The sequence below is a fragment of the Neopelma chrysocephalum genome, unplaced genomic scaffold, assembly GCF_003984885.1.
Source record: "Neopelma chrysocephalum unplaced genomic scaffold, ASM398488v2 Primary Assembly neopelma1_26, whole genome shotgun sequence".
NCBI classification, from domain to species: domain Eukaryota; kingdom Metazoa; phylum Chordata; class Aves; order Passeriformes; family Pipridae; genus Neopelma; species Neopelma chrysocephalum.
This window is the reverse complement of record NW_020897695.1, coordinates 11892126-11919420: the sequence shown is the minus strand read 5'-3', so window position 1 is coordinate 11919420 and position 27295 is coordinate 11892126. Positions and strand designations below refer to the sequence as shown.

The window sequence follows — 27295 nt, the reverse complement described above, 5'->3', positions numbered from 1 at the left end:
AGGTGTGAATATTACCAGGCAACACCTAAGGTTTCTGTGATTTTTTCTTCCCAGTCCCCAGAAGCTGCTGTGTAAGGGTGATGCTGCTATTCTCACTTTACAGATAAAAAAATCACTCCCTGAGCCACTTAGCGAAGCTTTAAAGAAGTCTTGGAGAAACACAGTTCCTGCAGCTGTTGTGAATCCTGGGGGCGGGGCAGAAGGGGAGTAGCTAAAATCAGCCACATACCAACCCCCAGTGGAACCAGTAACCTGGAATCTGAGCATTACCTGTTCTCCAGTGTGCACTGTCCTGGTGGACACTGGTTTTAACTTAGGGGGGGATGCAGGAGGACAGGGAGGGAGCACTGGGGGAACAAAGGCAGAAAGGAGCTGTTCCAGCTGGAGCCAGCCCCTCTTCTGCCTTGAGCCTCTAATCCAGCATACTGCTGTCTGTATGTCACACAGAGATGAACACAATAAAAGCAAGACAAACTTGGGAGGTATAAATTCAGTTGGTGCTGTTAAGATAAATTTATTTTCTTCAGCTTTCTTCACAGGAAACATCACAAAAGTGCTTTACAGAGTTTGATACCATCACATGGGACAAAAGGACAACAACAGGTGTGTGCACTGCACAGTTAGAAGTTGTCATATGCAGAAGCCATGATAGGTAAACCAGGGTAAAAAAAATCTACTGACAAAAAATAGATATATATAGTTCAGGTTTTGAACTTAATTTATGACTATAAACTTAATTATATAAATATACAGGCACCATTAGGTTCCTGTGTTAACTGTGGGGTCCGCACAGGGCTTCTCAGAAAGATCATATTGTACTCTACTTTGCTGAAACAGTTTCTGCTGTGCTCCATGGGCTCCCAGCCAAACCATTTTCCCAGCCAGGCAGTATCATTTTGCAGTACAATAAGCACTCAAATGGCTTTATCTTCATTTCTTCATGTGAAGTCTGGTGGTGAGACATTCTGGTACATTGCTGAAAGCAAATTCAGTTTGTTTGTTTGTTTTTTCCCACTTACAGATGTCCTATTACTATACTTCCTTCAGTCATCTCTTCATTAAAAAAAAATTAAAATGCTTTAGGCTAGACCCTGCTGTCCAGGTAAGACAGTTTTGTTTAAGCTAGCACGTTACCAGTCATGCAACCCTACTTCTTTCCACAGCTGAGCTGTGCTATACTGTGAGTGGCGCTACTGCCTTCATTTTGCTGTATTCAGTGGGAATGGGGCTCCCATGTAGCCTCTGAGGCTCTAGGTTTCAATTCTTCAGGGAGATTTAGCATTTACTTGCAAGGCAATTTTGCAATGTTTGTGATACTACAACCCTGGCAGAAGAAATGCAGCATGATAGAGACTCAGGAGTTCTTGCCTGCTGCTTTCTAAATAAGTGGTGAATAATTCAGGCACCTAAGAAATCCTTGGCATGGTAATAATGTAGATGAACAGAAGGAGGGAATACCCTAGGGTGAAGAGAGGTCAAATCAGATTTTTGCTGGGTTTTGAGTTGCAGGGAAAAAATGAGCAGAACCAATCACCTAGAAAACACTGTTGTGCCAGTCTGCCTTTTACCTCATCCCCAGATTAAAGACACAGTGCATGGTCAAAGAATTTGTCAGTCCTGAAGGTTACTGGGGGGTTAGTAATTAACATGATACGGAATTACAGTGGCAAGACGGGGCTTTGGTGAGTGTAGCAGCAGAGATAAGTCTCTTAGAGGTGTGGGAGAGGGTACAAAGTACTACATTCTAACAACTATCAGATTCATCAGCTCTATTTTCCCTCCGCACTTCCTCAAAAACCAAAAAAAACCCCAACCCTCAACACCTATTTGCCAACTTAATAAACCCCCAGCATCCACAACTGGTTTTTGACAGAATACTAGTAACTGCTGTAATAGAACACCTACAGACACAGTTATTTGGATGCAAAATCCAAGGTACATTCTTCTCAACCAGTACTGGAAAGCAGCTGTTCTCTAGGATATGCTTCTCTGATATTGAGACACTGGCAGGCTATGCATCTAAACAGGCTTGAGTCTGCCCTGACAACACCTCCTTTGTATCTATAAATGTAACATGACTGGTAAATGCAGTCAGTGCTTAGAGACTGAACACTACTTACAGCTGCATGCTCTCTAAAGCACAAGGTGAGAATGAAGATATGAAACAAACCACAAAGACTAAGCCTGCCCTCCAGTGTTGCTTCATCTCAAATATTGTAATCTAGTTTCAATGTCCAGTTGAATACTACAGCAGGTAGATTAAGCATGGCTGAGCCCAGCTGGTTGCTGGCCAGAGCCCAAGTAATACATCTGCTTCATCTCTGCCACAAGGAGGAGAATAGCCCAGAAATTAAAAACAAGTTTGCTACAGGCCTTGTTCACTTGCACTTGATAGCTGCTCAACCCAGACTTCAAGTTACATGATCTCAAATAAAGGTTTAATGAAACCGACTTCATGACAAATAACTCCATTGAAACCAATGAAGTTAAGCTCTGGGAGACCAGATTTGTATATGTTTTACCTCTTTCTCAATACATTTTTTCTCTTGTATCAGCCTGTTTTTATGATTTGAATAATTTTGCTATGGTTGTACATACTCTGAAAGAGATACAGAATAAGTGATTTGTTTTAATTTAAAAAAGGAAGCTTATGACAACATCTTAACTAACAGTTTTCTGTAGGCAAGTCATTTGAAATAAAGCAAACTGTTACAACTCAATGACTTCATTGCTGTAACTGAGCTAGAAAGAAAATCCAATACAGAAGACAGGAGACAGGAAAAGGAACAGAAAAGGTCAGATTGAGTAAAAATTAGTAAGAGCTTGCCATGCTAATCACTGGCGAGAAGAGTGAATTATGTACACAAAACTGAAGATTTCAGTACATCAGATGGCAAAAGCCAATCCCCATAGAAGTTATTAGGTTGATGGTGATTGCCAGGATACTCTAACTAACTCTGTAAACTTGGCAATTAAGGGGCAAGTGAATGTCAATAGAATATAAACCCAAGGCAATGAATACTGGAAAGGTTTAAAACCACTCATACATGCTCTGGTAGATTCTGAGTTAGCTGTGATCTTTCAGGGGGACGATCTAGGCATCACCATGGACAGCTTGATGAAGACATCTGCTCAATGTGTAGTTGCAGTCAAGAAAGCGAGTAAGATGTTAGGCTGTATTAAAGACAGAACAATATGGAAAAATATTACAGCATCTATTTGTCTTAGAGGTCCTCAATGAATATTTGCTCTTTCATCAGCAACTTAAAAAAAAGTGGCATATTAGAAAGATACAGGGAGTAAAAGGGTGAGAGAATGGTAGAAGCAGCTCTTTGTAGCTGGGAAGACAGTAAGACCAAGGTAGTTCATTTAAGAGGGGAATAGATGATAAACATCTTAAAAGTAATTCTCCTTCCCACTGTATAACAAGATATCACCTCAAAGTCATTTTAAGCTGCCTACCAATATGTTGACCTGAATATCACTCGTTACCACCATAATTATTCAAAAAAGCCCCCGTGTTATTCTTTGGTGCTTATTATTCAGCTAGTTACACCTTTCCTCTGAAGCAACTGCTATAGTTTGTTGAAATTTAACAGTAATAAATTCTGACAGAGAATTGTCACAGCTGATGCACATGAACAACTGACTTAGAGGTACTGCAATGATAAAAATATCAGTAGGAGAAGAGAGCTGCTGGGCCTCATCTCTGTCCTGGACCCACCAGAGCTCTAATTTTTCTGCATGCAGGCCACCATCGTGTTCTCTGCTTCTATTTGAGGGCCCACTGTAAAAGCTGAGCAATGAACCTTGAAATCACCAGCAACAGCAGACAAGGGCACATTCATTAGTTACTTCTTCATGTTTCTTCAGCTGCAGTTAACTGATGAACCAGGAGATAATAGTAAATAGGGTAATCTCCTCTTTATCTGTATTCCTTCCTCTCTTACCTGTCCCTCTGCTTACCCCTCTCAGCTCTAATTTCTGATAATTTCTTCCCTTTATCTGTTTCACAGAAACCGCTCCATGGGCAACTATTTCCCTTTGGTTCATTCCCTTCATCTTCTTTCTCCACTGTCTGCCTTAGTACCAGATTTTACAAGTTTTGAAGTTTACTCTCTCTCCTATATTTCCATTGTACCTGCATGCCACTTCAACTTAGATATGTGAAAGAATAAAGAGCAGGACATGGAAAGGGGAAGAAAACTACATTTCTATGACAAAATACCACTTAGGAATGAACATCTCTGGTTTACATGATTTGAACAAACTTTAAAACAGCCACATTATAAGAGATGGCTATCAACTGTGAGCAGGATTTTATTTCAGTCATGGAGTTTACAAAATATAGCAATATTGACTTCAGTATGTTCCACATAAAAACAAAGAGCCTCATATTAATATGCCATTTGGGTTGCACAGATAATTGAAGAGATGAAATACCAGATAGAGTACTCAGCCTGAACTTTGCCCTTACCCATACATACTAAAATAAGTCTAATTACATTTAAATAGGATGTATATTACATTCTATAGAAATAAGCCTTTGACAAAGAAGTATTAAAATACTATAATGAAAGCTAATATAAAGATCTTTTAATAAAGATTTTTAGTCCTCCATAGAACCTTTCATCAGCCCCAGCCCTTGACAAACAGCTTTGGCCTCACAACACCCCTGTGAGGTAGGTTGTTGGGGATTTTTGGTACAGCTGGGGAAACTGAGGCAAAGTGAAAAATTACTTGAACATAGCAGCCCAGTAGAAAAACAAGGCCAAATCCCACTCTCTTGGTCCCATGCTCTTCCTACAAAACAGCTTGTTTCTCTTCAGTGCACGCAGTTGTTTTAGATGATACTTTCCAATATTCCAGATGAGCTACATTTTCTTGTGATTCATTAATACTGTGATACATTTTTAATATTTGCATTCTGGCTAAGAAGAACTTTACTGAACACTGAACTTCATTAACCTTGCTGTATAAACACATATTCTAAGCAACTGAACATAAACCCATGATATACGTACCATTTAGAAGATGCTATTTGAAACAATATCTCAGCTTTTTATCATGCAGAAGTGAAAACTAATTTTCTTAAATACACAAGTTATTTCCTAATAAGATTGTTGGACTATCTTGGAATTTGTCCTTTCTCAGTTCTCTCTTTAGACAACAGATCAGACAGCTTTGTGCCAATGTAAAATTCTACCTTCTCTCTGGACAGGTTTTCCCAGTTCTTTTCTTTGAAAGGAAGAAATGAAATGGGATGCCTTCCCCAAGTACTGAAATTTAAACATTTTTGCTGATTTAAAGTCAGATAGATCTGTCACTTGTGAAATCAGTGCCTACCCACACAGTACTCCTCCTATCCAACATCTTACACTCCACCCCCTACCTCAGGTTATACATTTAATACTATCATTTAGAAAACAGCCTTCCTAATCCCCCTCTTCTTATACCGCCTGTGTTTTATTTGCATCATTACTACTCTCCCTAATTTACTAATTTTTTAATCTTCCTTCCTGCTCTATTTCACTTCAAAGACAACATGGTAGAACTACACTTCGTGCTTCACAAGCCAAACTTTAGATACGTGATAGTTATGACTTAGACTCCTCAGTTCTGTTTTCTGCTGTCATTTCTTCTTCCATCTGCTAGAGCTTGTAGGCTCTCATTTTAGCCTCAATACAGACAAGCTGTCTTTTTAACTTTTTCTGAAGACTTTATCTGCAAGTATATGTCAGATTTCCTCTCCTTTGTACACATCTAATTCACATATCTTAAGTTTAAATAAGCATGTTATTATTTTCTTATACTCCCAAATAAAACCCCCTATTTACCACTAAAACCAATTTATGATATTAAAAGCTGAAAACAGGGAGAGACAATTTGGGAACTAAGTTACAGTCAGGCAAAAAAGCCTGGATTGTGGTTGTTAATAAAGATTTCGAAGTATTCAAAGTGGTTTTGGTAAAATTTAGTTTCTTGGGCCTCGGATACAAATTGATCCTATGAAATGAGGTATCCATTTCTCTGGCCATGTCAATATTGGAAAGAATAATATTACTACCTTGTAAATAAGCAACCTTTAAAGCATATGAAGCCCTGTTAGTCTAATCATCTGCTCCATTTAAGTTAGGGTATTTGACAGAAAACCACAAGTAAATTTAAAACTGCTTAACCAGGCAGAAATTAGATTTTCTAATCTAGAAATTAAACAGACAAAAAGCTACTATTGCAAAATCTCAGATAAGTGAACTCCAAAATGTGCAGCCCAATCAAATTTATATTGTTTACCTGACCTGAACAGTACAGGTGTCTCAGCCATGGTGTGGTGCAAGTGTTTCCAAGAGCTGACAGATGCAGTCAAGCACCAAATCCCCAGTCTCTGGGGTGTCAGGCCTCTGAAACAGTTTGTATCCTTACAAATTCACCTATTTGTAAGAGAGGTGCTGTGGCCATGACTGGTAAAGCTACAAATACAAAACTGAAGTAACATGAGACAGTTACTTTGGTTGTCAGTTCCTCTTCATTTGTGAATAAGATTAAACCTGGCACAGCTAAACCAGGAGAGGTGGGGTGGGGAAAAACTAATCCTCTCCTACATTTATCATCAGCTCAAGTAAATACACATGCCAGATTCCTGGAGCAGGCATTTGGGAAGTCCAACTGTATTAAAATCATCTAGTTTTTGGCATTTTAACATCCTTAAATACAAACTGTATCACTGAGAACCACAAATCCAAATTGTTCCTTTCCCAGTAAGCATCGGACATTTAAATATTCTACTAGCAAGTTGGTAACTTCATGGCTGTACTTTTATTTTAAGCCAGAGGAAGTAAAATGGAACCTTTAAACTGGAAGTTAACAAGTAACCCATAATGAAAGCATGCCACAGGCTAGGGAGTTCCTGAAGCAGCACAGAACTGCATTTTACTGAGTTGCATCAAGAATCTCATTTCTACAACTGACAACCCTTCATTTGTGGAATGAGTCTTCAACCAGCATTTTGGAGGAATGAAAAGGGCATTCTTAGCATGCCTCAAATGAATGTAACAACAAACCAGATAAAGATGGACTTCAGAGTCTCAAAAGTGTACTGAGCTTCCACAGAAGACGGACTTTCAAAATTTCAGGCATGAAAGACAATTACTTGGTATAAGGAAGATACTGACAACCGGCATTTTGATAGTTGCTGGCAGCGATATTTAACACAAGGAGCACTTTAAAACAGTTTAACATTCTGTACTATGGAAATCTGCTATGTTTCTGGTTTTTTTTCTTTATAATTCCAGAAAGAAACTGGAATGATATGCTTGAGAGAAATCCCCAAAATAACACCTTTAGTTATCAGTACCTGATGGACTTTAGTGACAGCAACCATCCAGAGGCTGGGTTTTTTTCCCCAGTCTTTAATTTAGCAGAGGTACTTCCAAGTGAAAAGCAAATCAAAGCTTCACCCATACTCAATTCACAATCTCAGACCAGACCTACATGGTGATGGAGTAAGAAGACACTGTGACAAGTAGCAAACTAAACTTCTACGTATAAATAAAAGTTGTATTAATATGCACTGCTATAAGCTCTGAAACAGAGCCCACCTGACCAAGAGGCTCACTGCCCACTCCATCGCCTGTCCCTTAAGAGATCCAAATGCTCTGCCTTTCCTCACCTACTGTATGGTCATGACCTCAAACTAAAACGTAAAGACTCATTAGACTCCAGAATCCATGTATATTTTCATTTTATTTGATTTGAGATTTTTACAGGGTTTTCTTGAACTGCCAGAATTCATGCCCAAAACCCTCAAATAAAGGTGTCTTGGCTGCAGTGAGGGGGCGGAGCTTAAAGCCGGGTGGGCTATTCTGTACCACCCACACCACCATTGGGGGGCATGGCTTTGGGGGGAGAAAAGGTGAGCGCACCCCAAAGCGGCACCATTTTGTTCCCCCTCCTCCTCGGAGAAGTCGTGGTAGTACTGTGGACTCTCAGTGACCAGCGCTGAAGACTTTGTCCCTCTGCCACCCGTCCCTTCCCATTCCTTGGTCAATGCAGCCAGGACACAGCTCTGAAAAAAAAGTTGTGGTGAGCTGAGCGGTGTAGTCTGGGAATGGAGTGACGGTGAGCCCAAGCCCAGCCCAGCTGAGCCGAACCAAAGACTGCTGACCACAGCCGAGCCCAGCGGTCCAGAAAAGCGGATGATCCAGGCTAAGGAGAGCGTCAGCCACCTTGTCTTTGTCCCGGGAATAACTGTGTGTCACTTCTGGGCCACAGGAATGTCCACCATCTTGTTTTTGTCTCAGTGGCCACGTACAATTCAGTTGAGGTGGTGAACACCTTTTGTGTGTAAAGCACCTTCTCTTTTGCATACTTTTGTTATTAACGTTGTTGTTACTGGGTGTTTCTTATTCCATTGCTGTTTGCTTTCAGTAAATTGTTATCTCAACCCACAGTCTCTGCCTTTGTCCCTCTCTCACCAGAGGGAGACAGGGAGGGGGAGGGGCGGAAGTACATTAAACTCAAAGTCAATGGGCAGGAAGCCAAACCTTCAGCTGAGGACTTAGGAGATAAGGAGTGGCTTATTTGGAGTTTAATTCCCAGCTGGTGTTAAACCACCACATTTAATTGGTGCCCAACATAAGGCACAAGAGGGTTGAGATAACAACGGATCTGCCACAAGCGGGTTGGAAACAATTTTGATCTAAGCATTTGTGTATTAGGTACAGAACTCCTTGGTTACCATGTTGCTTGGTCTGTTCATGTGGGTGTGGTACCTAACCCTGCATATACCTCAGGGTATGAACTGTGTGTTCCTTACAATGTTCTTTTTCAAAGCAGGGAGAGGGATCAGGATTGCTTTGTTGAGGTCCTGTGTGGTATCAGTCTATGGCATTATAACATCAAGGGCAATGGGGGTCAAGTGGGGGTAAAACAGTGTTGTTCACCTGTCCTGGTCTTGGCTGCTACCTCTGGGGATTCATTAATTGTACACAGCCTGTGGGGGGAACAGGGGAGGATGATTTTCCCCAGCCTTTCACTCCCTTCTCCTCCTTCAGGCCTACTACAACAGCTTTTGAGAATTCTGAATTCACTTTGGATATTAAAGAAAGTATGTTCTTGTTGCTGTGTCTGCTACGTCTCCTTAATACGTCTATAACACGTTTAGAGTCAGTGTGATCTACACTGTGTTTAGAGTCAGGATAGAAATTTCTAGGGATGTTGTCCAGGGACCTGCCATGGGGGTAGATAGTCATGAGTGGCATGGAATGTGGGAGAAAATGGGCCAGTGTTGAAGGAGTATTCTGCTCCAATGGTTTGGAAGTACACCCCTGAATAACTACAGGACCCTGAAAAAGTGGCAGAATATTTGAAAGAAAAATGCTGTGTCAGTTTCAGAGAGGTGCGAAGTTATGCAACATGCTGGGCCCAGGCTACTATTTACCAGGCACTGCTTGTTACTAGAGAGCACCCTCAGAGGAGGAAGAGGAAAGCAGACCAACAGGCACTGAACACTCAAACTGCAGCTGAATGAGAGGAACAACCTGTGCCAGTGGCAGTCACCCCTTATACAGAAGAAGAAATCCAAGACCAAATCAGTCTGTGTAGTGAGTGATGAAGAGGAAGTAGGACCCCCACAACCAGAGGAAGAGACAGGGCCAGAGATATTCACCTAATCCCTATCCCTGGGTGAGCTGCGAGATAGGCAAAAATATTACAGTCCGCAGTCAGGTGAGCCCTTGGTGACCTGGCTGCTCCAATGCTGGGATATTGTGGCCAGTGGTGTGACACTAAATGGCAATGAAGCAAAACAAGTAGGATCCCTTTCCTGAGATGCAGGCATTGACCAAGGGATTGGGAAAAGACCAGAAACTCTCAGCCTCTGCAGGCTCTCTGCATGAAGGAAAGGTATCTTGCAGGTATGACCTTTTAGTGCACCAAGACCTGCAGACCACCACGGTCTGCTACACCCCAACTGAAAAAGAGATACTGGCAGCTTATGAAGGGGGTTGAGCGGCTTCAGAAGTGCCACAGTTCCTCCTGGCACCCTGACTGCCAGTGCTGGGTGTTCAAAAGGAAAGTCCCTTTCACACATCACGCCACTGATGCTATGTGAAGTGGACTGTGCTGATCATACAGCAAGTTTGAATAGGAAACCCCAATCTCTCAGGAACTTGGAAATCATCATAAACTGGCCTGAAGGTGAAAAAGAGGAGAAGGTGATTTGTGCTGAGGAGGCCCCACCATATCATCAGCTACCTGAAAATGAAAACCCTCTTCACTGAGGGTTCCTGCCACATTGTGGGGACAAACCAAAAATGAAAAGCAGCCATATGGAGTCCTATGTGGTGAATTGCAGAAGCCATTGAGGGACATGGTGGATTGAGTCAGACTGCAGAGCTGAAAGCTGTCCAGTTGGCTTTAGGTATCGCTGAATGAGCTATGGCCAACACTCTACCTCTACATTGACCCATGGATGGTAGCAAATGCTCTTGGGGGCTGGGTGGATCAATGGAAAAAGACCAATTGGCAGCGCAGAGGGAAACTCATCTGGGCTGCTAAATTGTGGCAAGACATTGCTGCTGGGGTAGGGAAGTTGGCTGTAAAAGTACATCATGTAGATGCACACATACCCAGGAGCTGGGCTACCGAAGAGCATCACAATGGATAGGTGGATCGAGCTGCCAGGATTAAAGCATCTCAGGTAGATCTGAACTGGCAACATAAGGGTGAATTATTTCTGGCTTGGTGGGCCCCCGAGGGTCATCATGGAAGAGATGCAACATACAGATAGGCTCATGACTGAGGGGTGGACTTAACCATGGAAACTACCTCCCAGGTTATTCATTACTGTGAAACATGTGCTGCATTAAAGCAGGCCAAGTGGGTAAACCCCCTGTGGTATGGGGGACAATGGTCAACATATAAATATGGGGAGGCCTGGCACACTGATTACATCACATTGCTGCAAACCCGCCAAGGCAAGTGCTATGTGCTGACAATGGTGGAAACAACCACTGGATGGCTGGAGACATAGCGATGCCTCATGCCACCACTCATAACACCATCCTGTGCCTTGAAAAGCAAGCAAGTCCTGTAGCAACATGGCACCCCAGTGCAAACTGAGTCAGACAACGGGACTCATTTCAAAACCAGCCTCACAGACGCCTGGGCCAGAGAGCACAGAATTGAGTGGATGTATCATATTCCCTATCATGCACCAGCCTCCGGGAAAACTGAATGTACAATGGACTGTTTGAAAGCAATGGGTGGCGGGACCTTCAAACATTGGGATCTACATTTAGCAAAGACCACCTGGTTAGTTAACTCTGCCAATCAAGCTGACTCCACCCAATCAGAACCCTTACCTACCAGAGAAGGAGATAAAGTCCCCATGGTGCATACGAGAAGTTAGAGAAGACAGTTTGGACTAGTCCTGCCTCAAGCAAAGGCAAACCCATCTGCGGGACTGTTTTTGCCCAAGAGCCTGGCTGCACTTAGTGGGTAATGCAGAGGGACAGGGAAACACTAGGTGCACCTCAATGGGATTTGATTTTTGGGTGAGAACAGTCTGTAATGTTGAACTGTGTATGTAATATTGGTTGCTGAATGACACTGCCACCATGTGTCATAACTACCATGGACAATGAGTATGGACTGCTCCAGTTTACACCAGTTGTGAGCTCCTGATGCAGCTTGCAATCAACTGACAGCACACTAGCTCTCCTGATGTGGAAGACATCCAGGATGGACAGAGCCCACAGACATGGACTAAATGAATTCAATAGATGTCTTGGGTGACAGCCATTTACTAATGAAATGATACCCGTGCTTGTGTATAGTTACGTGTATATATCTATATATATATATACACACACACACACACATAGACACAGTTGGAAGGTCTAAGATTTGGGCATGACATAGATACTTTAGAATAAGGGGTGCATAATGTCCTGGTTGCAGAGATGGGGCAGAGCTTAGAGCCATGTGGGCATGGCTATGTTGCTATTCTATACCACTTACAGCTGGGAGGTATTAAACCACCACAAGGTGGTACAATGGATAGTCTCATCTACCCTACACAGGAAACTCAAACTCAATTCAGATGCACTGGTGACCTCACTCTCTTTAGATCATCAGGAAAAGTGTTTTAAGACTTCACATTTCTACCCCATCAAGAGATATGTCCATTTACAATGAATTCCAAAGAAATTGTGACAACAGTTTGGCTGGCAACAATGGTTTTTCAAGGAAGATACGTAGCTCAGAGTCCAAGGTATCAGTCTTTCAGCAGGGTTTTGTTTCCGAATGTAGTCTCCAACTTTAAGAATAGTCTCTTGAGCCCTCTCTTTAATAGCAGCTTCTAGCAGAAGTTTTAGAGACAGTGAACTCTGCAAGGGCAAGGCCAGTTTTAGTCCGTGCACAAAAAAACCAGGTGAAATCCCAGCCCCACTGAAGTCAACAGAAAAATCCACAATGGCCTCAGAAAAGTAGTTTTAAAGCAAGTCAGCAGTTAGTCAAAGGGAACCCAACTAGGTGATTCCTGCACTATCCTCATTTTCTGCACATACACAGTACTCCCACACATGCAAGCAAACTTTGTTTTGTTCCCTTGTTTTTCTTGCCATTGGCAACTCCTGGGGTCTTGAGTCTATTTTTTGGCATTTACTCTGAAAAATCTCAACACTGGAGCACACCATTATTGTACTTCATTTTGCTTCTGGTTTAAGAATTCAGAGAAGAGAAAAACAGTTACAGCAGAACACTTTTGGTACTTGACAGGTTTGGTTCACCAAAGCAGAGTTACAGGCAATGTCCTATATTTTTAGTGTATCAGTGCCATTTTGCCTACTTCCACTGAATTAAGTAACTTAAGGAAGTCACTGCCTTCCATTATTACTAAACTTTCTGACTGTGAATAAACACCATTTATGAATCATACTTTGAGGATTTCTGCCTGAAAGAACCTGCATGCTTCACAGAAGTAGCCAAACAAATCAGGCTTACCAGCTTTAGTTATCCCTCTGCGTATTAAGTTATTTTGGTTACCAAGTAATCATCACTCTTCAACAAATAATTATTTTTGATAGAAGACAGTTTTTATGTAGTATCGCTACTGCCATGTATCTCATTTTAAAGGACCAATTCTGAAGCCTGTAGTTGGAGTCCAGATACTTCTGTGTCAAATCAAAACCTCTCAATGCTTTAGGGTGAGAAAGATAAACTTCATGACAAAAACCAAAATAAACCCTATTTCACTACAACATCTTACCATTGTTTAAATATACTGCAAATTGATACCAGAAACAAAGCAGGCTTTTTTTTTGTGGATAATAGAAAAAAAAATGCTTAAACAGACAACTGTGAAAATGGCTAATGCAAACAGACCATTCAAATCCATCATTCCTCAAATCTGATACTGAATGAGTTTTAATTTGTTTTGCAGTTACTTCTGTACAGCTGTCTAAAAAGGTAAACAAACTACAGCTCTGTTATACTTGGATAGTATGAGTGGTATGGTATGCTCCAGAAGTCTCTAGTAGGCTATGGCTACACATGACAGGATTCCTCAGAAGGGGAACAAACACGTTTGTCATTAAGGTCACTTAAATCTTTGTTATAGCAAATTGGAACCAAATGGCTGACTTCTGCAGGATTTCTGACAGGAATCCAGTAGAGCTGGTTTCAAGTTTCAGATGGCCACTAAAACAGCTGTAACCTTCTCTTCCAGAAGTTGTGATCCACATGGTGTCCACAATGAGTGCAGCAAGTCTGAGGTAGTCAACCTTTACGAAGGCTCAGTATCTGAACATAAAAAGATTTTGAAATGACCACTGGCTGTAGGTATCTTTCTGAGCAATTAAAGAACACTGATGACTCTTGTTCAATCATTTACATTAATTTGCCCCATATCCAATGGAGAAGTTGCAACATATTATGCTTCCATAGTGCAGGAGAACCAATCACTTACGTCAAAGTAGTCTGCACTCGCTGCAGTAGATCCAGCAGAAATAAGGTGGCATGTTCATCATAGCTGTTAGCTGTAGTTTAGTTACCTTAGTAGAAGGGTTACCAAAAATGTATTCCTTAATTGTAATGTGTGTGCGGCTCTACTGATCCCCAAGCACAGCATACTGGTTGTCTAGCTGAAGTTTAAGTGCCTGGTTTTTTGACACCTCATCCCTACCTCTAGTTTTGTATTTTACTACTTCAAAGCTCTTCTCCATTTCTTTATCCCTAAGGGAAAATAAATGTAATCAGTAAATATCTTATCACTAGCTTGTGAATTGTGAATTTCTAGACTATTACCACCCCATCCCAACAAAAACATTATAAACATAAAACAAACACTAAGGTCTTAAGTTTAACACAATAGCCAAACATTCCCAAGCAAACCTCACCTCCAAAATACATAAATATCTATCCATTGTACCACCCAGTACGATTCAGATTATAAATCTCAATATTAACATTTGCAAAGTAAATTTAAGTGAAATTATGAAAAATAGGTCCTAGAAAGCAGAAGCCAATTTCCAGAATGTTCATTCAGAATTTCACCTTGACTCAATTTGTACTATTCAAACCCCAAAGCATCAATGACAGCATGTTTCATTTGACAAGCAGACAAAGCCACACCGAAAAAAAAAACAAACCCAGAGCTTCTGCCAAGTTGTATTAAACAGTAACATAGCAAGCAGGGGGAGAAAAAACCCATCAAATTACAACAATAACAAAAAGGAAAAAAAAATCATCAACAAAAAAAAACCCAAAAATCCCAAGTGAATTAAGTATTGGCCTAGCTATCTCTTCCATTGAGAATGAGGTTATGGTAAGATCAGGACTCAAAAGCAGAGTGAGACTCAAGTCTTCAGCGCCATATAATACAAAACACTTCCGTAAAACTGGGGGAGCTCATCACTGTTAACCACAGCTCAGACAGCAAGTGTATGGATTTGTATTTGTATCAAACCCCATTCTTCCACTTCAGCTACCTTCACAACTCTAAAGTGAAGGCAGTATGCTCAAGACTTCCTACATGCCTGTTGAAGATAGTAAGAGAGAGCCTCCCTCCCCATGGCTAGTGTCTCAGGGAACTAGATGCTGTCAAGTGCATAAATATTCTGCTTCAGGGAAATCCTTCAGCCATCAAAGACAACATAACTGGCAGTCTTGTTTGGCTATCTTACTGGGCTAGGTCCTATGAAAGTTACTTCATGGGAATAGAGTCAGAAAACATAGTTAAGACCTCTTAGTAATTTCTTTCTCTGTGGAAAGATTCAGGTTTAAGCCCTACACAAAATAAGAACTTAGAGAAAGCAGTTAACTCATGCCTCTTGGGGCATTAATGCAATGTACTTACTTTCGACTGTCTACAAGCTTGGCGGTGGACTGCAGTGATGGAAACTGCGTATCACTATAGATTTCCGGTGGTCCTTGCTGTACTCTCCGTGGCCTGCCGCCCTCCCGGGCACCAGGCGGCCTGTATACACCACCAGTCTGAACTGGTTCTGGAGCTTCTGTAACTGGTTACAAGGACAAGAGTTACACAAGCGAACAGGTTTACATTCATAGCTGAAGAAAAAACAAACAAACACACAAAACAACCAACACACAAACCAAACTCCACAAATCTTTTAAGTACATTTTTGCACCTTTTAGAGCTTTGGAGGCAAATATTTTAGACAAAGTAGGAAATCAGCTATCACCTAATTCAATCTATACTCAGTGGTCAAATCAAAACATGACTAATTAGCTTTACCTCCTTGCCTGTACAAACAAGGAAGAACAAAGCAGACTATTTTTCAGTAATTTCTCAGCAGAAGAGAATATTCTGAACTCAGATCATGACTTGGTAGTTTACCTCTACTGATGCTAATAAATTGTATTTAATAAAAAAACTAAAGTCCTACCCTAGTTAAAGAATCAATTTTGCAATGTCATGTTCTCCGTATCCTAGAACTAATTTGAAAAGTGTGCTACTAATCATGGAAGCCTATTCAAGAACTGCCACGTTAGACATCAGATATTGGCTGAACATCCACAGAAGTGTTAAAGCAGTATTTTTAGATCAACAGAAATGCTTCCCACAGATATTTTGCAGATTGCATAGGAGATGGATCTCCTGAAAAGATAGAATGCTTCCTCCCTGCCCCCTTGAAGTCTGAAATAAAAAAATACTTCCACTTGTGTTTTAAAGTAGCGGGCAGACACTTTAAATTCAATTCAGTTCCTCAGATGCCTTCACAGGAAAATTTCCTTGTTTACTAGCATGCCAAACAAGCCACTAGTATGTTAATGGGTGCCTGAACAAGAACTGTTCCTTGAGCTTTACCCAGTGAGCAGCTTAATTCAACCTGATGCACTTCCAATTGGAAAAAACAACTCTGAGTTAAATTTACCAATTGGTTCAACGACAGGTGCTGGTGCAGGAGCTGACTTGTTCCAAGGACCAGATGATCTATCTACACCACCACCACCAGTCTCTTCCCAATTGTCACCAGGTTCTTCTCTTTTTTCACTTTCATCATCTTCCTTTTCACTATAAAAAAAAGAAACGATGATTAGTACCTTACAAACAGAGGTTTAAGACTTGCCAGAGACTACAGAATCCCCATAAACAAGACTTCATGGCTGCTGTACTGAAGGCACTAGCTTAAACCAGACTACATTAGTCCCATAATAACTGAACTAGTAATTCCATCTAAGCAATTTTTGGCATGCTGCTACATAACTTGGCAACTGAGAAGAAAAAAAAGTACTTGAGAAGCAAAACTTATGAAAAAAGACAAATTCAACTTGAACTAACTGATCAAAGAAACTGGTATCTTATTTTGAGCTTAAAGGTTTTTTCCTTACTAAGACAGTCATGTATTGAAAAGGGTTGAGAAAACGAAGCAGGAAAGGTCTCGAAGTCCAGCTTCCATAAAATGCTTTAGTCAAGAGGAAGAAATAGCGGAGTATTGGTGAAAAAAAGCAAGTCCTGAGTTCACATTCCCTATAGGTACAAGCACGTGAAAAACATACTCATATTACCCATACACACATATTCTACAATCAAACTCAGATTTTTTTTCTGAAAGCAGGCAATCAAAAAAACCCACAAGAGAATAAAATATGTCATTTTTAAAAGATAAATCCTATGCAAAAGCTTGACTGTATTTTATTTAGACTATTTTATTTTGCATAGAAATAGTCAAGAGATCCAAAATAATTTCCTGGTCAAAGCTACTACAGAAAGCTGTGTGGTACAATGTGACAGATGTGGAGGGTGAGGCTGCTGAAAAAAATCCAGACACTAATCTCAACAGCAGCAAAGTGTCAATTCAGAAGTTTGTAATACATCAAATCCTACTAATCATGATCTGTGTAAGTTTTCTGAGTAAACAACAATCAGAAAACAGCAAAATATGCCTGTAATTTCTGAAAACTAAGTGGCCTTTTACTGTTCATCCAAACACATTAACAATCATAGTAAGGTGATCCAAGGGCCTAAACCCATCACTACCCCATTTTAAACGAGAGTCAGAAGCAGATGCCTACAGACTAACTACAACAGAGCCAGTACAAGTAACATCCTACCCTGCCAGATACTCTATATCTTATTTTCAGCAAAGAGATCTCCAGATATGGATAATTTATAACCTCTAGTGGTTTTTTCTTCCATTTACTTCTCCACTCTTCCCTTCAATCTACGAGTGGTTACAAAGTCCTGTGGCAGAAACTTCCATGTGCCCGAAAATCTGCCACAGCATCAAAAGCATTCCAAATGCCAGCCTTTGTCTGGAAAACCAAGGTACTGGCTTTCCAGTCAAACAGCACCAGTAGTCAGTAAAGCTGCAGCCCACTGGTTACTTGTCTATTCAGACGTGATTATCCACCGTGACACTTCAATGGCATGGACAGCTTGTGGGCCAAATTCATGCAAATGGCCTAAAAGCACTAGTTAACTGAAAAGGGGTGGGGGGAATTATGTGATCCAAGAAAGCAAATAATTCAAAGAGTATGTCAGACCTGCTCACACAGTGGAGAAAACATCTACTGCATTGGTTATGATGATTTTAGGACGACATTATTTTGATCATCATCAATACCTGGACATGGTACCTAATTGCCAGGATTACCTGGCATTCTCAGGCTACGACTGAGGTCATAAAAACCCATTTTCTGACCCAATGAAAAGTTTTTCTTAACCAGGACAGACTTAAGTAGACCTACTTTGGACCAGACAACAGGAAAAGTCTAATGAAAAAGCAAACAAGAAATCATGGATGAGACTCAGAAATGCAGTCCTGTGGGATCTTAACATGGGACACTAGCTTTAGCAACTATATTTTTGTTTTACTGAAATAAAGACGCAATGGTTCAGGAATTTGCTCCCAAACTCAAGATCCTCAACAGATTGAGTCAGATACCGTTACAGCAGCCAAATGATTCAGTGGGAATTACTATCCTGCACTCCTCTGAGAAATTCTTTACTATCTTTACGGAGGGGAATGTTAAGCATTTGTAATAAAAATCTGAATCCCAACTAAAACAGACAGACCTAGAGTAAGAATGGAAATTCAGAAAATAAAGAGAATACTGGCAGAGACCAGTCAAACCTAAGTTACCCAGGAGCAAAATTCTATACTATCAGAAATGTATCAAACCTCTCTTTAACTGGACTCCATGGAAGTAGCTCTGAAGAAAAAAATCCATTCTTTTTAAACATAGGTAATGATTATACTGGAGAAAAAAAATAAAGAAAAAGTAGTACCTTATTTGCATGGACTGAACTCTAAGACCACTATAATCAATTTCTTCCTTTTGCTCAAACTCCTTCCAATCATCCTCTTCCTGTAAGAAGAGAAAAATTAAGTTGTCACTTTCTTTACAACAAAAGTAGAAAAGGAGAATGTAACTAAGATAATGCAGAGAAAACTGAGGGTGAAGGTGCAGTTCTAGGAGAAACCAAACTGTGTCCACCATTTGCAAGAGGGCAAAGGATTGCATTCCCTCCTCCCATAACGTACTGTCACCAGGGACGCACCTGTGAGCTGACTTTAACTCACTACAACAGCTAAGAAATGCCCCAGCAAAGAAGTCGTTCAAGTGAAAGAAAACCACATCATCTCAGTAAACATCCATAAGGAAGTCAAGGGACGACACAAAGCCTAGAACAGGACTGTGTAGTCATGACCAGGGAAATACAAGGCAAGCCCTCTCTCTGTTACTAACAGTAAGCTTTTGTGACAGCTTGAAGGCACACGAAGCTTTAGATTTACTTTTCCATCATCTATTTCATGAGCAAAACAGTAAAGAACATCTGGAATGGCTTCCAGTGGATTTATGACAGAGATTAATATTGGTACATTTGATTTTTTCGCATTCACAGCCATGTTTACAGTCTTGTTTTCTTAGAAATGTTTTTATAACAGTAAAAAGGTCAGCTTCAAAACCACAGCAATCTTAGTACACAAAAACATGTATCTTTCAAGAGTTTCACTACAGGGTTTTAAAACAGGAGTCTGATTATGTGTTTGGGGAAAGAGGGACTCACCGAAGTGGAGTTAATTTTGTCCTACTGTGTCATCAGCAGATTCTAGGATTATTACGGTAGGTCAGAAATGGACCAGAACAGATAAGCAGTCCTCACAACGTTCCCAGTCACAGCTTTAAGACACACACACCCTAATTAATAGTTTACATAATTCCTACACACTACATGAAATGCAGTTATACTACTTTAAATAGGAAGACCTTGAGAACAAGGTCTGACAAAGGTACAGTCCCCTTTCCACTGAACAGCTGGGAATAAAGGTTCTTTTAGAGCCCTGTGCTAGGACCTTCTACATTGTCAATCTCCAGCAGAAAAACTCTGACCTGCTTTAGAATAACAGCAGAAGTAGGAAGTGACCCCATGTAACTGCACCATCTGCTGAAGATTCAGTCTTTTGGAAGAGCATGAATCTACAGCTCTAAAACCTTTTAGATTTCTTATATCCCCATCTCCTTGGAAACATCACAGTTTCCAAGCTAACATACCTTTCACATTTAGTGATTTTTATTTCTAATCCAAGTACAAGCTTCAGTCAAAGCCACATACTATTTTACCAGCAAGTCAGTAAAACAGCAGCTGAAAGATTACCACTGACCTTGCTCTACTCAGAAAGCTACTGCACTTGTCGAGCTCTCAGTTAAATATCAGGAAACAGTAGAGTATTTCTTAAAATTCGTTTTGAAATATACAGCATTGGACCTCTTATAACTGTTTCTGGTTTCAGTATTCAATTTAGCACAAGAAAATATCCTTAAATCATTGATCCCCTACGTAACAATGAAGGAAGCAAGGTATCTGACTTCCAAAAACCCTCTCACAAGCCATCTTTTTACATTCAGAGAGTGTACAATAATATCACAGGGACAGATGAAGATTTGGTTTGTAGCAGTAAAATAGAGAAGAGATCCTCAGATTACTACTTGTTAAATCCTCCAAAGGAAAACAACATCAAGAGGCAAAAAAACCCAATGCAGAAATAAAGAAATAAAAGGTTCAAGTAATTTCTTAGGTTCTATTTGTCCTGTCTAAAGCAGAAAGATACATTAGAAAGCTACTGCAAATGTCAGGCTCCCCAGTTTAAACATCATTACGAAACAGCAGAGTATTTCTTAAAATTAATTTTGAAATATGCAGCATTAGAGATCCTATAACTGCTTCTGGTTTCAGTTACATTACTTCGGTGCTGATTCTGGGGCCAGGGGAGAGAAGGGCGGAGGAAGCAACAGAGGCACTAACTCAACTACTTAAGCTTCTCCTGCATTCTCATCGTTGCACTGTAATACGGCAGCCAAAAAAAAAAAAAAATTATTGGCAGTAAAACCCTTCCTGGCAGCGAGGCACAGAGCGGACTCCGGGGAAATCTTATCGCCAAGGTCCACAGGCCACGCTGCACAGTCCCAGGTGGCCCAGGGCTGGCACCTGCCGCAAACTCCCGGTTCCGGCCGCAACACCCGGAAACCCGTGAGGGACCACAGGGCGGGAAGGGGCCCCGCTCTCCCGCCTCCCAGCAGGCCGGGACTCGCGGCGAGGGGCTCCCGCGACCCTCCCACCAGCAGCTGGAGCAGCAGGAGCAGCAGCCGTCCCGGCGGCCCCGGGCGGGGCTGGGCTGGGGCTCGGGCTCCCCGCCAGGCCCCGCACGGCCCCGCGCGCCGCATGGCCGGGCGGCGGCGGCGCCCCCTGCCGGCAGGAACCCGCGGCCTCCCCGCCCGCACCTTGCTCGCCGCCTTGGCCGAGGAGCCGCCGGCGGCGCTGGAGGCGGCGGTGGCCCCGGAGCCGCCGCCCTCAGCGGGACGGGGGGTCCCCGCGCCCGCGGCGTTGGAGGCAGCGTTGGAAGCGCTGGAGGCGGCGGCGGCGGCGCTGCGGCTGCTCTTCTCCTTCCGCTTCTTCTTGTCCCGCTTGGCGAAGAAGTCGTCCAGGCTCCGCTCCTCGGTCTCGGCCATGGCGGAGCCGGGCGGGGGCAGGAGAGGCGGCGGCGGCCCGGGCGGACAGGCGAGCTGCGCTCCCGCTGCTGGGCGAGCGCGCCGGCCCGGCGGCAGCTGCGGCGGCGGCTGCGGAGGCTCCTGCCCGGCCCGCCCGGCGGGTCGCGCGCCCCACGCCTGACGCGGCCCGGGGGGAGCAGAGGGGCTGAGGGGAGGCGGGGCGGGGCCGCGCCCCTGCGCGCGCATGCGCTGCCGCGCGCCGGCCAATGAGCGCCGCCGGCCCCTCGGGGGCGTCTCCAAAAACGGGGCGAAAGGCGCTGACGTTGCGGCGCGTGAGGCCCGCGCGCGGCGGGCGCGGGGAGGGCGGTGGCGGCGCGGCCGCGGATTGGCCGAGTTGGGCGGGGCGGCGCGTGCGCGCCAAGGGCCCGGCTCGCGCGGACACCTCCCGCTACCGCCCCTCCCCGTCTGGACAGGGATCGGTTCCATGTGGATGTGACAGGTTGTCCACGAAACTGCAGTGTGACACCCCCCCGTTGCTTGCCAGGAGGGCCCAGGCGCATCGGGAAGAGCGTGGCCAGCAGGTCGAGGGACCCTCTACTCAGCCCTAGTGAGGCCACATCTGGAATTGTGTGCCCAGTTCTGGAGAAGGAGCTACTGGAGAGGGTCCATCGGAGGGACACAAAGATTATTAAGGGAGCGGAGCATCTCTCTTATGAGGAGAGGCTGCGGGAGGTGGGCCTGTTTAGTCTGGAAAAGAGAAGACTGAGAGGGGGGCTCATCAATGCATATAAATATCGCAGAGGCAGGTGCCAAGACGGTGATGCCACACTGTTCAGTGGTGCCCAGAGACAGGACGAGGAGTAATGGCCATAAACTAAAACATAAAAAGTTGCACCTCAACATTTGGAAGAACTTCTTTACCTTGAGGGTGACAGAGCACCGGAACAGGCTGCCCCGGGAGGTCCTGGAGTCTCCCTCTCTAGAAACATTCCAAACCCTCCTGGACGCGTTCCCGTGTCACCTGCTCGAGGTGACCCTGTCTTGGCGGGGGGATTGGACTGCGTTATCTCCAGAGGTCCCTTCCAACCCTAACCATTCTGTGATCGAGAACGGCTGCAGCTCCTGGGGAAACCCTTGGCTGCTTCCTGCATCGGGCTGTGCCGTGAAAGAGGGACATTCACCTTGGACTCAGAGTGTGGCAGGAGTCACTTCCGAGGAGACTGAGAGAGCTGCTGGAGCGCCCCCAGCCCTCAGCCGGTCCAGCCGGCTCCGGGCGCTGCTCAGCCTGCCCAGCTCGCACCCGTGACGCGAGGTGATGTTCACTCCCAGCCTGGACTGCGGTGACAAAGGCGCTGCCTCCTGCACCCCAGCAAGGGCTGTGAGCTTACACTGCCATTGTAAAGGATGCAAGGAAGTAATTTAGCTTTCATCTTGGAGATGGTGTGGTTAAGTGAGTAAGCCTTGAAACACCACTCTGTCTAGGATGTCCGGATGTCTTGGCGTCAGCTTCCTAACTGCTTTCCTGACCCACATTGAAGCCTAGGGAATATCTACTGGAAAACTGACTTCACAGTGGGTGTCTGCAGATTGTCACCTCTCCCTTTGGGTACTGTAGTGACCTTTAACTCTGGAAAAAAACATGGGTATTTAAAAAGTTCACTTTAGCTTCAAAACGCCTTGTCAGAAGTTTTGAGGCAGGACATTTGGAAAAAGAGCCTCAGACTGTCATGAGTCATTACATGAAACACTGCTTCTGATTGCTTCCTTTGTTGGTCAGCCATCAAAAGGAGATAGAAGTTCCTACTGGTAAAGTGTAAGCCCAAATGAGAATTACATATCAAATATGTATTGGTTTGTATTACAATTGAGTTATTTGGTACAATTTTGTGCTTTGTGATATTTTCTTTTGAAATTGTTATGTGTAATTACATATGTAATATGTATATATTAACATATAAATGCAAAGTTTTTCCAAACTTTGGAGAGTGACAGTCTCAATTTCTGTCCATGAAAGTACTGTTATTTAGTGGTTTTCATCCATGTTTCTCAGATAGTTTGAGAAAAACAGGGGAGGTGCCACTGTCATACTGCAGAAAGAGGTTAAATATGCGATGTCTTCATGAAGCTTCAAGTAGCTGCGAATAACCGAGTCACTGTAGCCAAGTGTTTTGCCTTTGGGAGATGTGTTACAGTCCTATTTTTATGTGCCATCCTATGTCTTCCCTGTGTTTCTCTACTACCTGTGTCCTTCTAGGGTTTGAGCCTGCACAGAGCAGGCCTTGAGAACTAAAAGCTGCAAGTGTAACAGTTCATCTGGTAACACCAAGAATGCCGCGTGATCAACAACACTTTCTATTTGTGACAGAAATAATTACTGAAGTAGGGAGCAAATTTGGTAGCTAAGTCTCATTTTATGTGCCTCCTTGGTGCTCCCCTCTTACTCTCCCCTTCAGCTGATAGGAGGTGGAAGGTGTGACAGGGGACAGATGGATGTGGAAGAGTGTTTGACATTCCTTTTGTTGAAGCGCTGCATTCCCTTGTTTGTGCTCCATTACTGCCTAGGAAGCCGACGTACCTCCACAGTGCACCGTGCTGTGACTTGCAGGCTCAGCACTGATAATACCATGCAACTAAGCAGATAGTTTGTGTTCCTCAGCTTTTGTGGTAGATAAGCTAATAATGGCCACTCAGTATAGTGCTGGGCCTGATTCTGAATTTCCGCAGCTGGTAAAATATTTTAGTTGCATTATTATGGATAACGCCATTATCAGGCTGATGAAAGTGAACCTAATGCCTTTTTGCTGTCTGCGTCACTTGTCTCTTGCAAACACAGTGCTGCAGGCTGGAATGCCCAGCTCTGGATTAGAAACTTAATACCTGTCAGGAGCAGAGTACTGAGAAACATTTCAGCTGTTAAATCTGGAACAGACTCATCGGAAACCATGGAAAATAACAGCAGCATTTTAGGCCTCGGAAGGCTTAGATCCGGATTTAAAGACATGTCTCACTTGGCGCTTTAAAGGAAGCATTAGTTATGTGGTTATGCTTGGATTTGCCTCCCACCTCTAGTTTTATTTTTATGTAAAATTGTGAAAATGTGCTGATGCATGGCATTTGTAGTTCACTGCGAATGCATTGTGTTGGCTTTTACAGTTAAGACTGTCGCTGTGTAAAAAGACGCAGAAAAAAGGTCAGTATTTGTGTTTTCCTTTCTCAAATTCAACATTTCTCAATACTTGCACAGAGGACATTTTGCTGAAGAATGGCTCACAGGCCTGGCTGGCAGAAGTAATGTTTGTAATGGAAGGAATATGTCCAGAATGCCACATTGCTGTGATGGGAGCATGAGCTCAACACACAGCTTTCTGCTGCACTGTGTATCACTGACCTGTGTGACCCACCTTTGGCAAGACACAGCACTCTGATGCCTCTGCTCAGGTACGGATTTACCTGGAGCACTGAGGACTTTGTCTCTTTCCTCCCCCACATTAGCAGTGCACACTGCAGTGTGCCTGTCATGGCACACAGTGGTGCTTGCCTGCCTCTCTTCTCCGTCCTGTAGCTATGGCGAGCCTTGCCATGATGCTGTTCCCTGTGCATCTTGGTGCATTTTATAAAGCCTGAGGCGTGAAGCACTACTGCATGTAGGGGAAGTGATGCAGCAGCCACTGTTTGTGTCGAGAAACTGAAAGGGAGGAAAGTCGAAGTGAGTCGTGCGTGATGCAGGAGTTAAGAGCAGACTTCCATTTCCAGTCCCCCAGTGTTTCATCTTACCCTTACTTCTTCGTACCTAATTATCATTCTGTGACATGAAGGTGATAGCACTGCAAACTGCTTTGACATTTGCAGAGCACAAGCAGAAGAACAATTCATTTTGTAACTTCCAGGCAGATGCCTGCTTGAGGAAATTGAAAAAGGTGCCATTAGGTGCAAAGCAGTTTGCAGAAGGGTTGTGGTGGAGTTATCATCACAGCATGGGCCCAGTTCTTTTTAGGAGCTTAACCTTCCTCTCAGCTCTGGGGCTCTCAGAGTTTGCTGTAGTTTCAGACCTTTACATCCAGAAGGGAGAAGTGTTATCATGCCCATTTCTTCACCAGTAATTGCTATCTGAAAGCAGGTAGTGGTGGCAGCAATGCATGGTGTTTTGTTAAAATGTTAAATTTTAGACAATGCCAACTTGAAAGTGACCTTAAAAATAATCTTTTAACAATAGAATCAGTATAATAATCCTTATACTGAAATACAAACAGTAGAATGATAGGCTAGAGTACCAGTTCTTACCTGGTGTGCTATGTTTCTGCTCAGTGTGAAATCTTCCATGAGGCAGGGACTAAGATAGGGCTGGCACCCTCTGCTTCTCCCAAGGATGCAGCAGCATCTGTTCAAGCTGTAGTGCAGAAGAAGCTGTACCTGGCTGAGGAGAAGGATAAAGTACACAAATGGTTTGATAGTACAGCTCATTTGACCTAGTGACTAGCTGTCACCAAGGGGGATGGCTGTGCTTTACAGCCTGGACTAGTTCCTCTTCTCCTCCCCTCTCTGTTCTGCTACTGGTGCAGGTCTGCCCCTGCAGTGGCCTGATTCAGGGGACTGAGTGGAAGGAAAGCTTCCCAGCATTTTGCAGAGCTAATTTTCTGCTGATTTTGATTCTTGAACTGTCTCCTGAGACATCAGCCAAGTGTTGGTGCTAACAGAAGATGGTGCAATGGGAATACATAGCATGCAAGGGGGAGTAGAGATGTCCTTTTGTGCAGCAGCTGGCTGTTAGATTGTATTATCTGTACGCTTATAACAGCAAATGCCGCAAATCCCTTCATAGGAATATGGGTGTCAGAGATACTGCAGCAGGACATAATAAAATCTGTTTTCTCATCCTGGTTTTCTAAGGAAAACCAGCTGGAAACATGTTCACATGTATCTAATAGAGCAACTGCTAGACTAGGGGATAAATATAAAGCTAAATCAGTTTATGAGCCTCAGTGTGTACAAATAGTTGTGAAAGCCTTTAGTCTCTCATGTTCTCAATCTGCTGTCTCACATGGTGAAGACTGTTAATGCTTAGACAACATTCAGGCTGGCAAGGCGTGCTGGAGGGGGCTCCTAGGCAGCTGGCAGCAGTCTGTGTAAAAGTACAGAGAGATTTCTTCACAAGAGCTTTAGCTCTTCATATGGAAGCGCTTTGATTTAGAAGGGCCAGACGTGCTACATTTGACTTCTAATGGACTATTCACAAAAATAATCTTTTCTGTGGCTTTTGGTCTTTGCTAAGGATAGAGAGAAAAGCTGCTGGAAATTCATTATTTATGCTTAGATGCTTCCTCCTTTTCCAGACACTTCCCCATGCTGAAATACCATGATGATTTTGCAAGAAACTATTTCCATTCCAATGAATAAACATCTCAGTATGAATCTAATGTAATGTTTATGAAATAAGCTGGATCATGGCATATAAGAAATCTAAAAAAAAATCTTTGTTTCACATGACAGTATAGTTGTGGACTCAGAATTTCATCAGGTTTCTCTCCATCAGTGGCATTGATAAAGAACAGTTTCACAGTGCGATAGCCAGGAGTTGCTTTTCATGCCTGAAGCATCACTAGAAGATAGCAAAGAGATCTGAATCCAGATTGTATGATTTTATGCTTTGTAAAGTCCCTCTTCATTTTCAAATCACAGGGAAATTGCTCTCTCTTCTGTGTCAAGAATGAGGGGGAGGTTATGTTTTGTTAATGCCAAAAAGTGACCATTCCTAGACACCATCCAGTTAGCCACAACCTGAGGGTCTGTGCTATCTCATTTCTTGTACCACTGTGTTTATATTTTCTCTCAGCATCACTAT

General features: G+C 43.0%; 1 protein-coding gene across 7 annotated transcripts; it reads right to left on the bottom strand.

The window, feature by feature from the left end:
* Nucleotides 1-485: 485 nt before the first annotated feature.
* CDV3 (CDV3 homolog) lies at nt 486-21569 on the bottom strand. 7 transcript variants are annotated; one of them, XR_003533019.1, is made up of 7 exons: nt 21250-21569; nt 18755-18834; nt 16398-16537; nt 15359-15521; nt 14186-14235; nt 13970-14054; nt 12126-13803 (listed from the first exon to the last, which is right to left on the bottom strand). XR_003533019.1 is itself a non-coding variant. In XM_027675554.1 (6 exons), exons 1-6 carry the CDS (start codon nt 21475-21477, stop codon nt 3170-3172), a joined length of 666 nt encoding a protein of 221 aa, XP_027531355.1. In that variant the 5' UTR covers nt 21478-21569; the 3' UTR covers nt 486-3169. The 7 variants fall into 7 exon arrangements, 5 of the variants coding, with proteins under 5 accessions (XP_027531355.1, XP_027531356.1, XP_027531357.1 ...); XM_027675554.1 differs by lacking the exons at nt 12126-13803; nt 13970-14054 and adding an exon at nt 486-3174; XR_003533017.1 differs by having other exon boundaries at nt 13970-14235.
* Between the last annotated feature and the right edge of the window lie 5726 nt (nt 21570-27295).

Coding starts and splice junctions, on each gene's coding strand:
- CDV3 (XM_027675553.1), bottom strand. CDS start 21,477: ATGGCCGAGACCGAGGAGCGGAGCCTGGACGACTTCTTCGCCAAGCGG. Junction 16,538..18,754: donor GTTCAGTCCATGCAAATAAG/GTACTACTTTTT, acceptor TTTTTTTTATAG/TGAAAAGGAAGATGATGAAA. Junction 14,236..15,358: donor AAGCTTGTAGACAGTCGAAA/GTAAGTACATTG, acceptor ATTTTCCCTTAG/GGATAAAGAAATGGAGAAGA.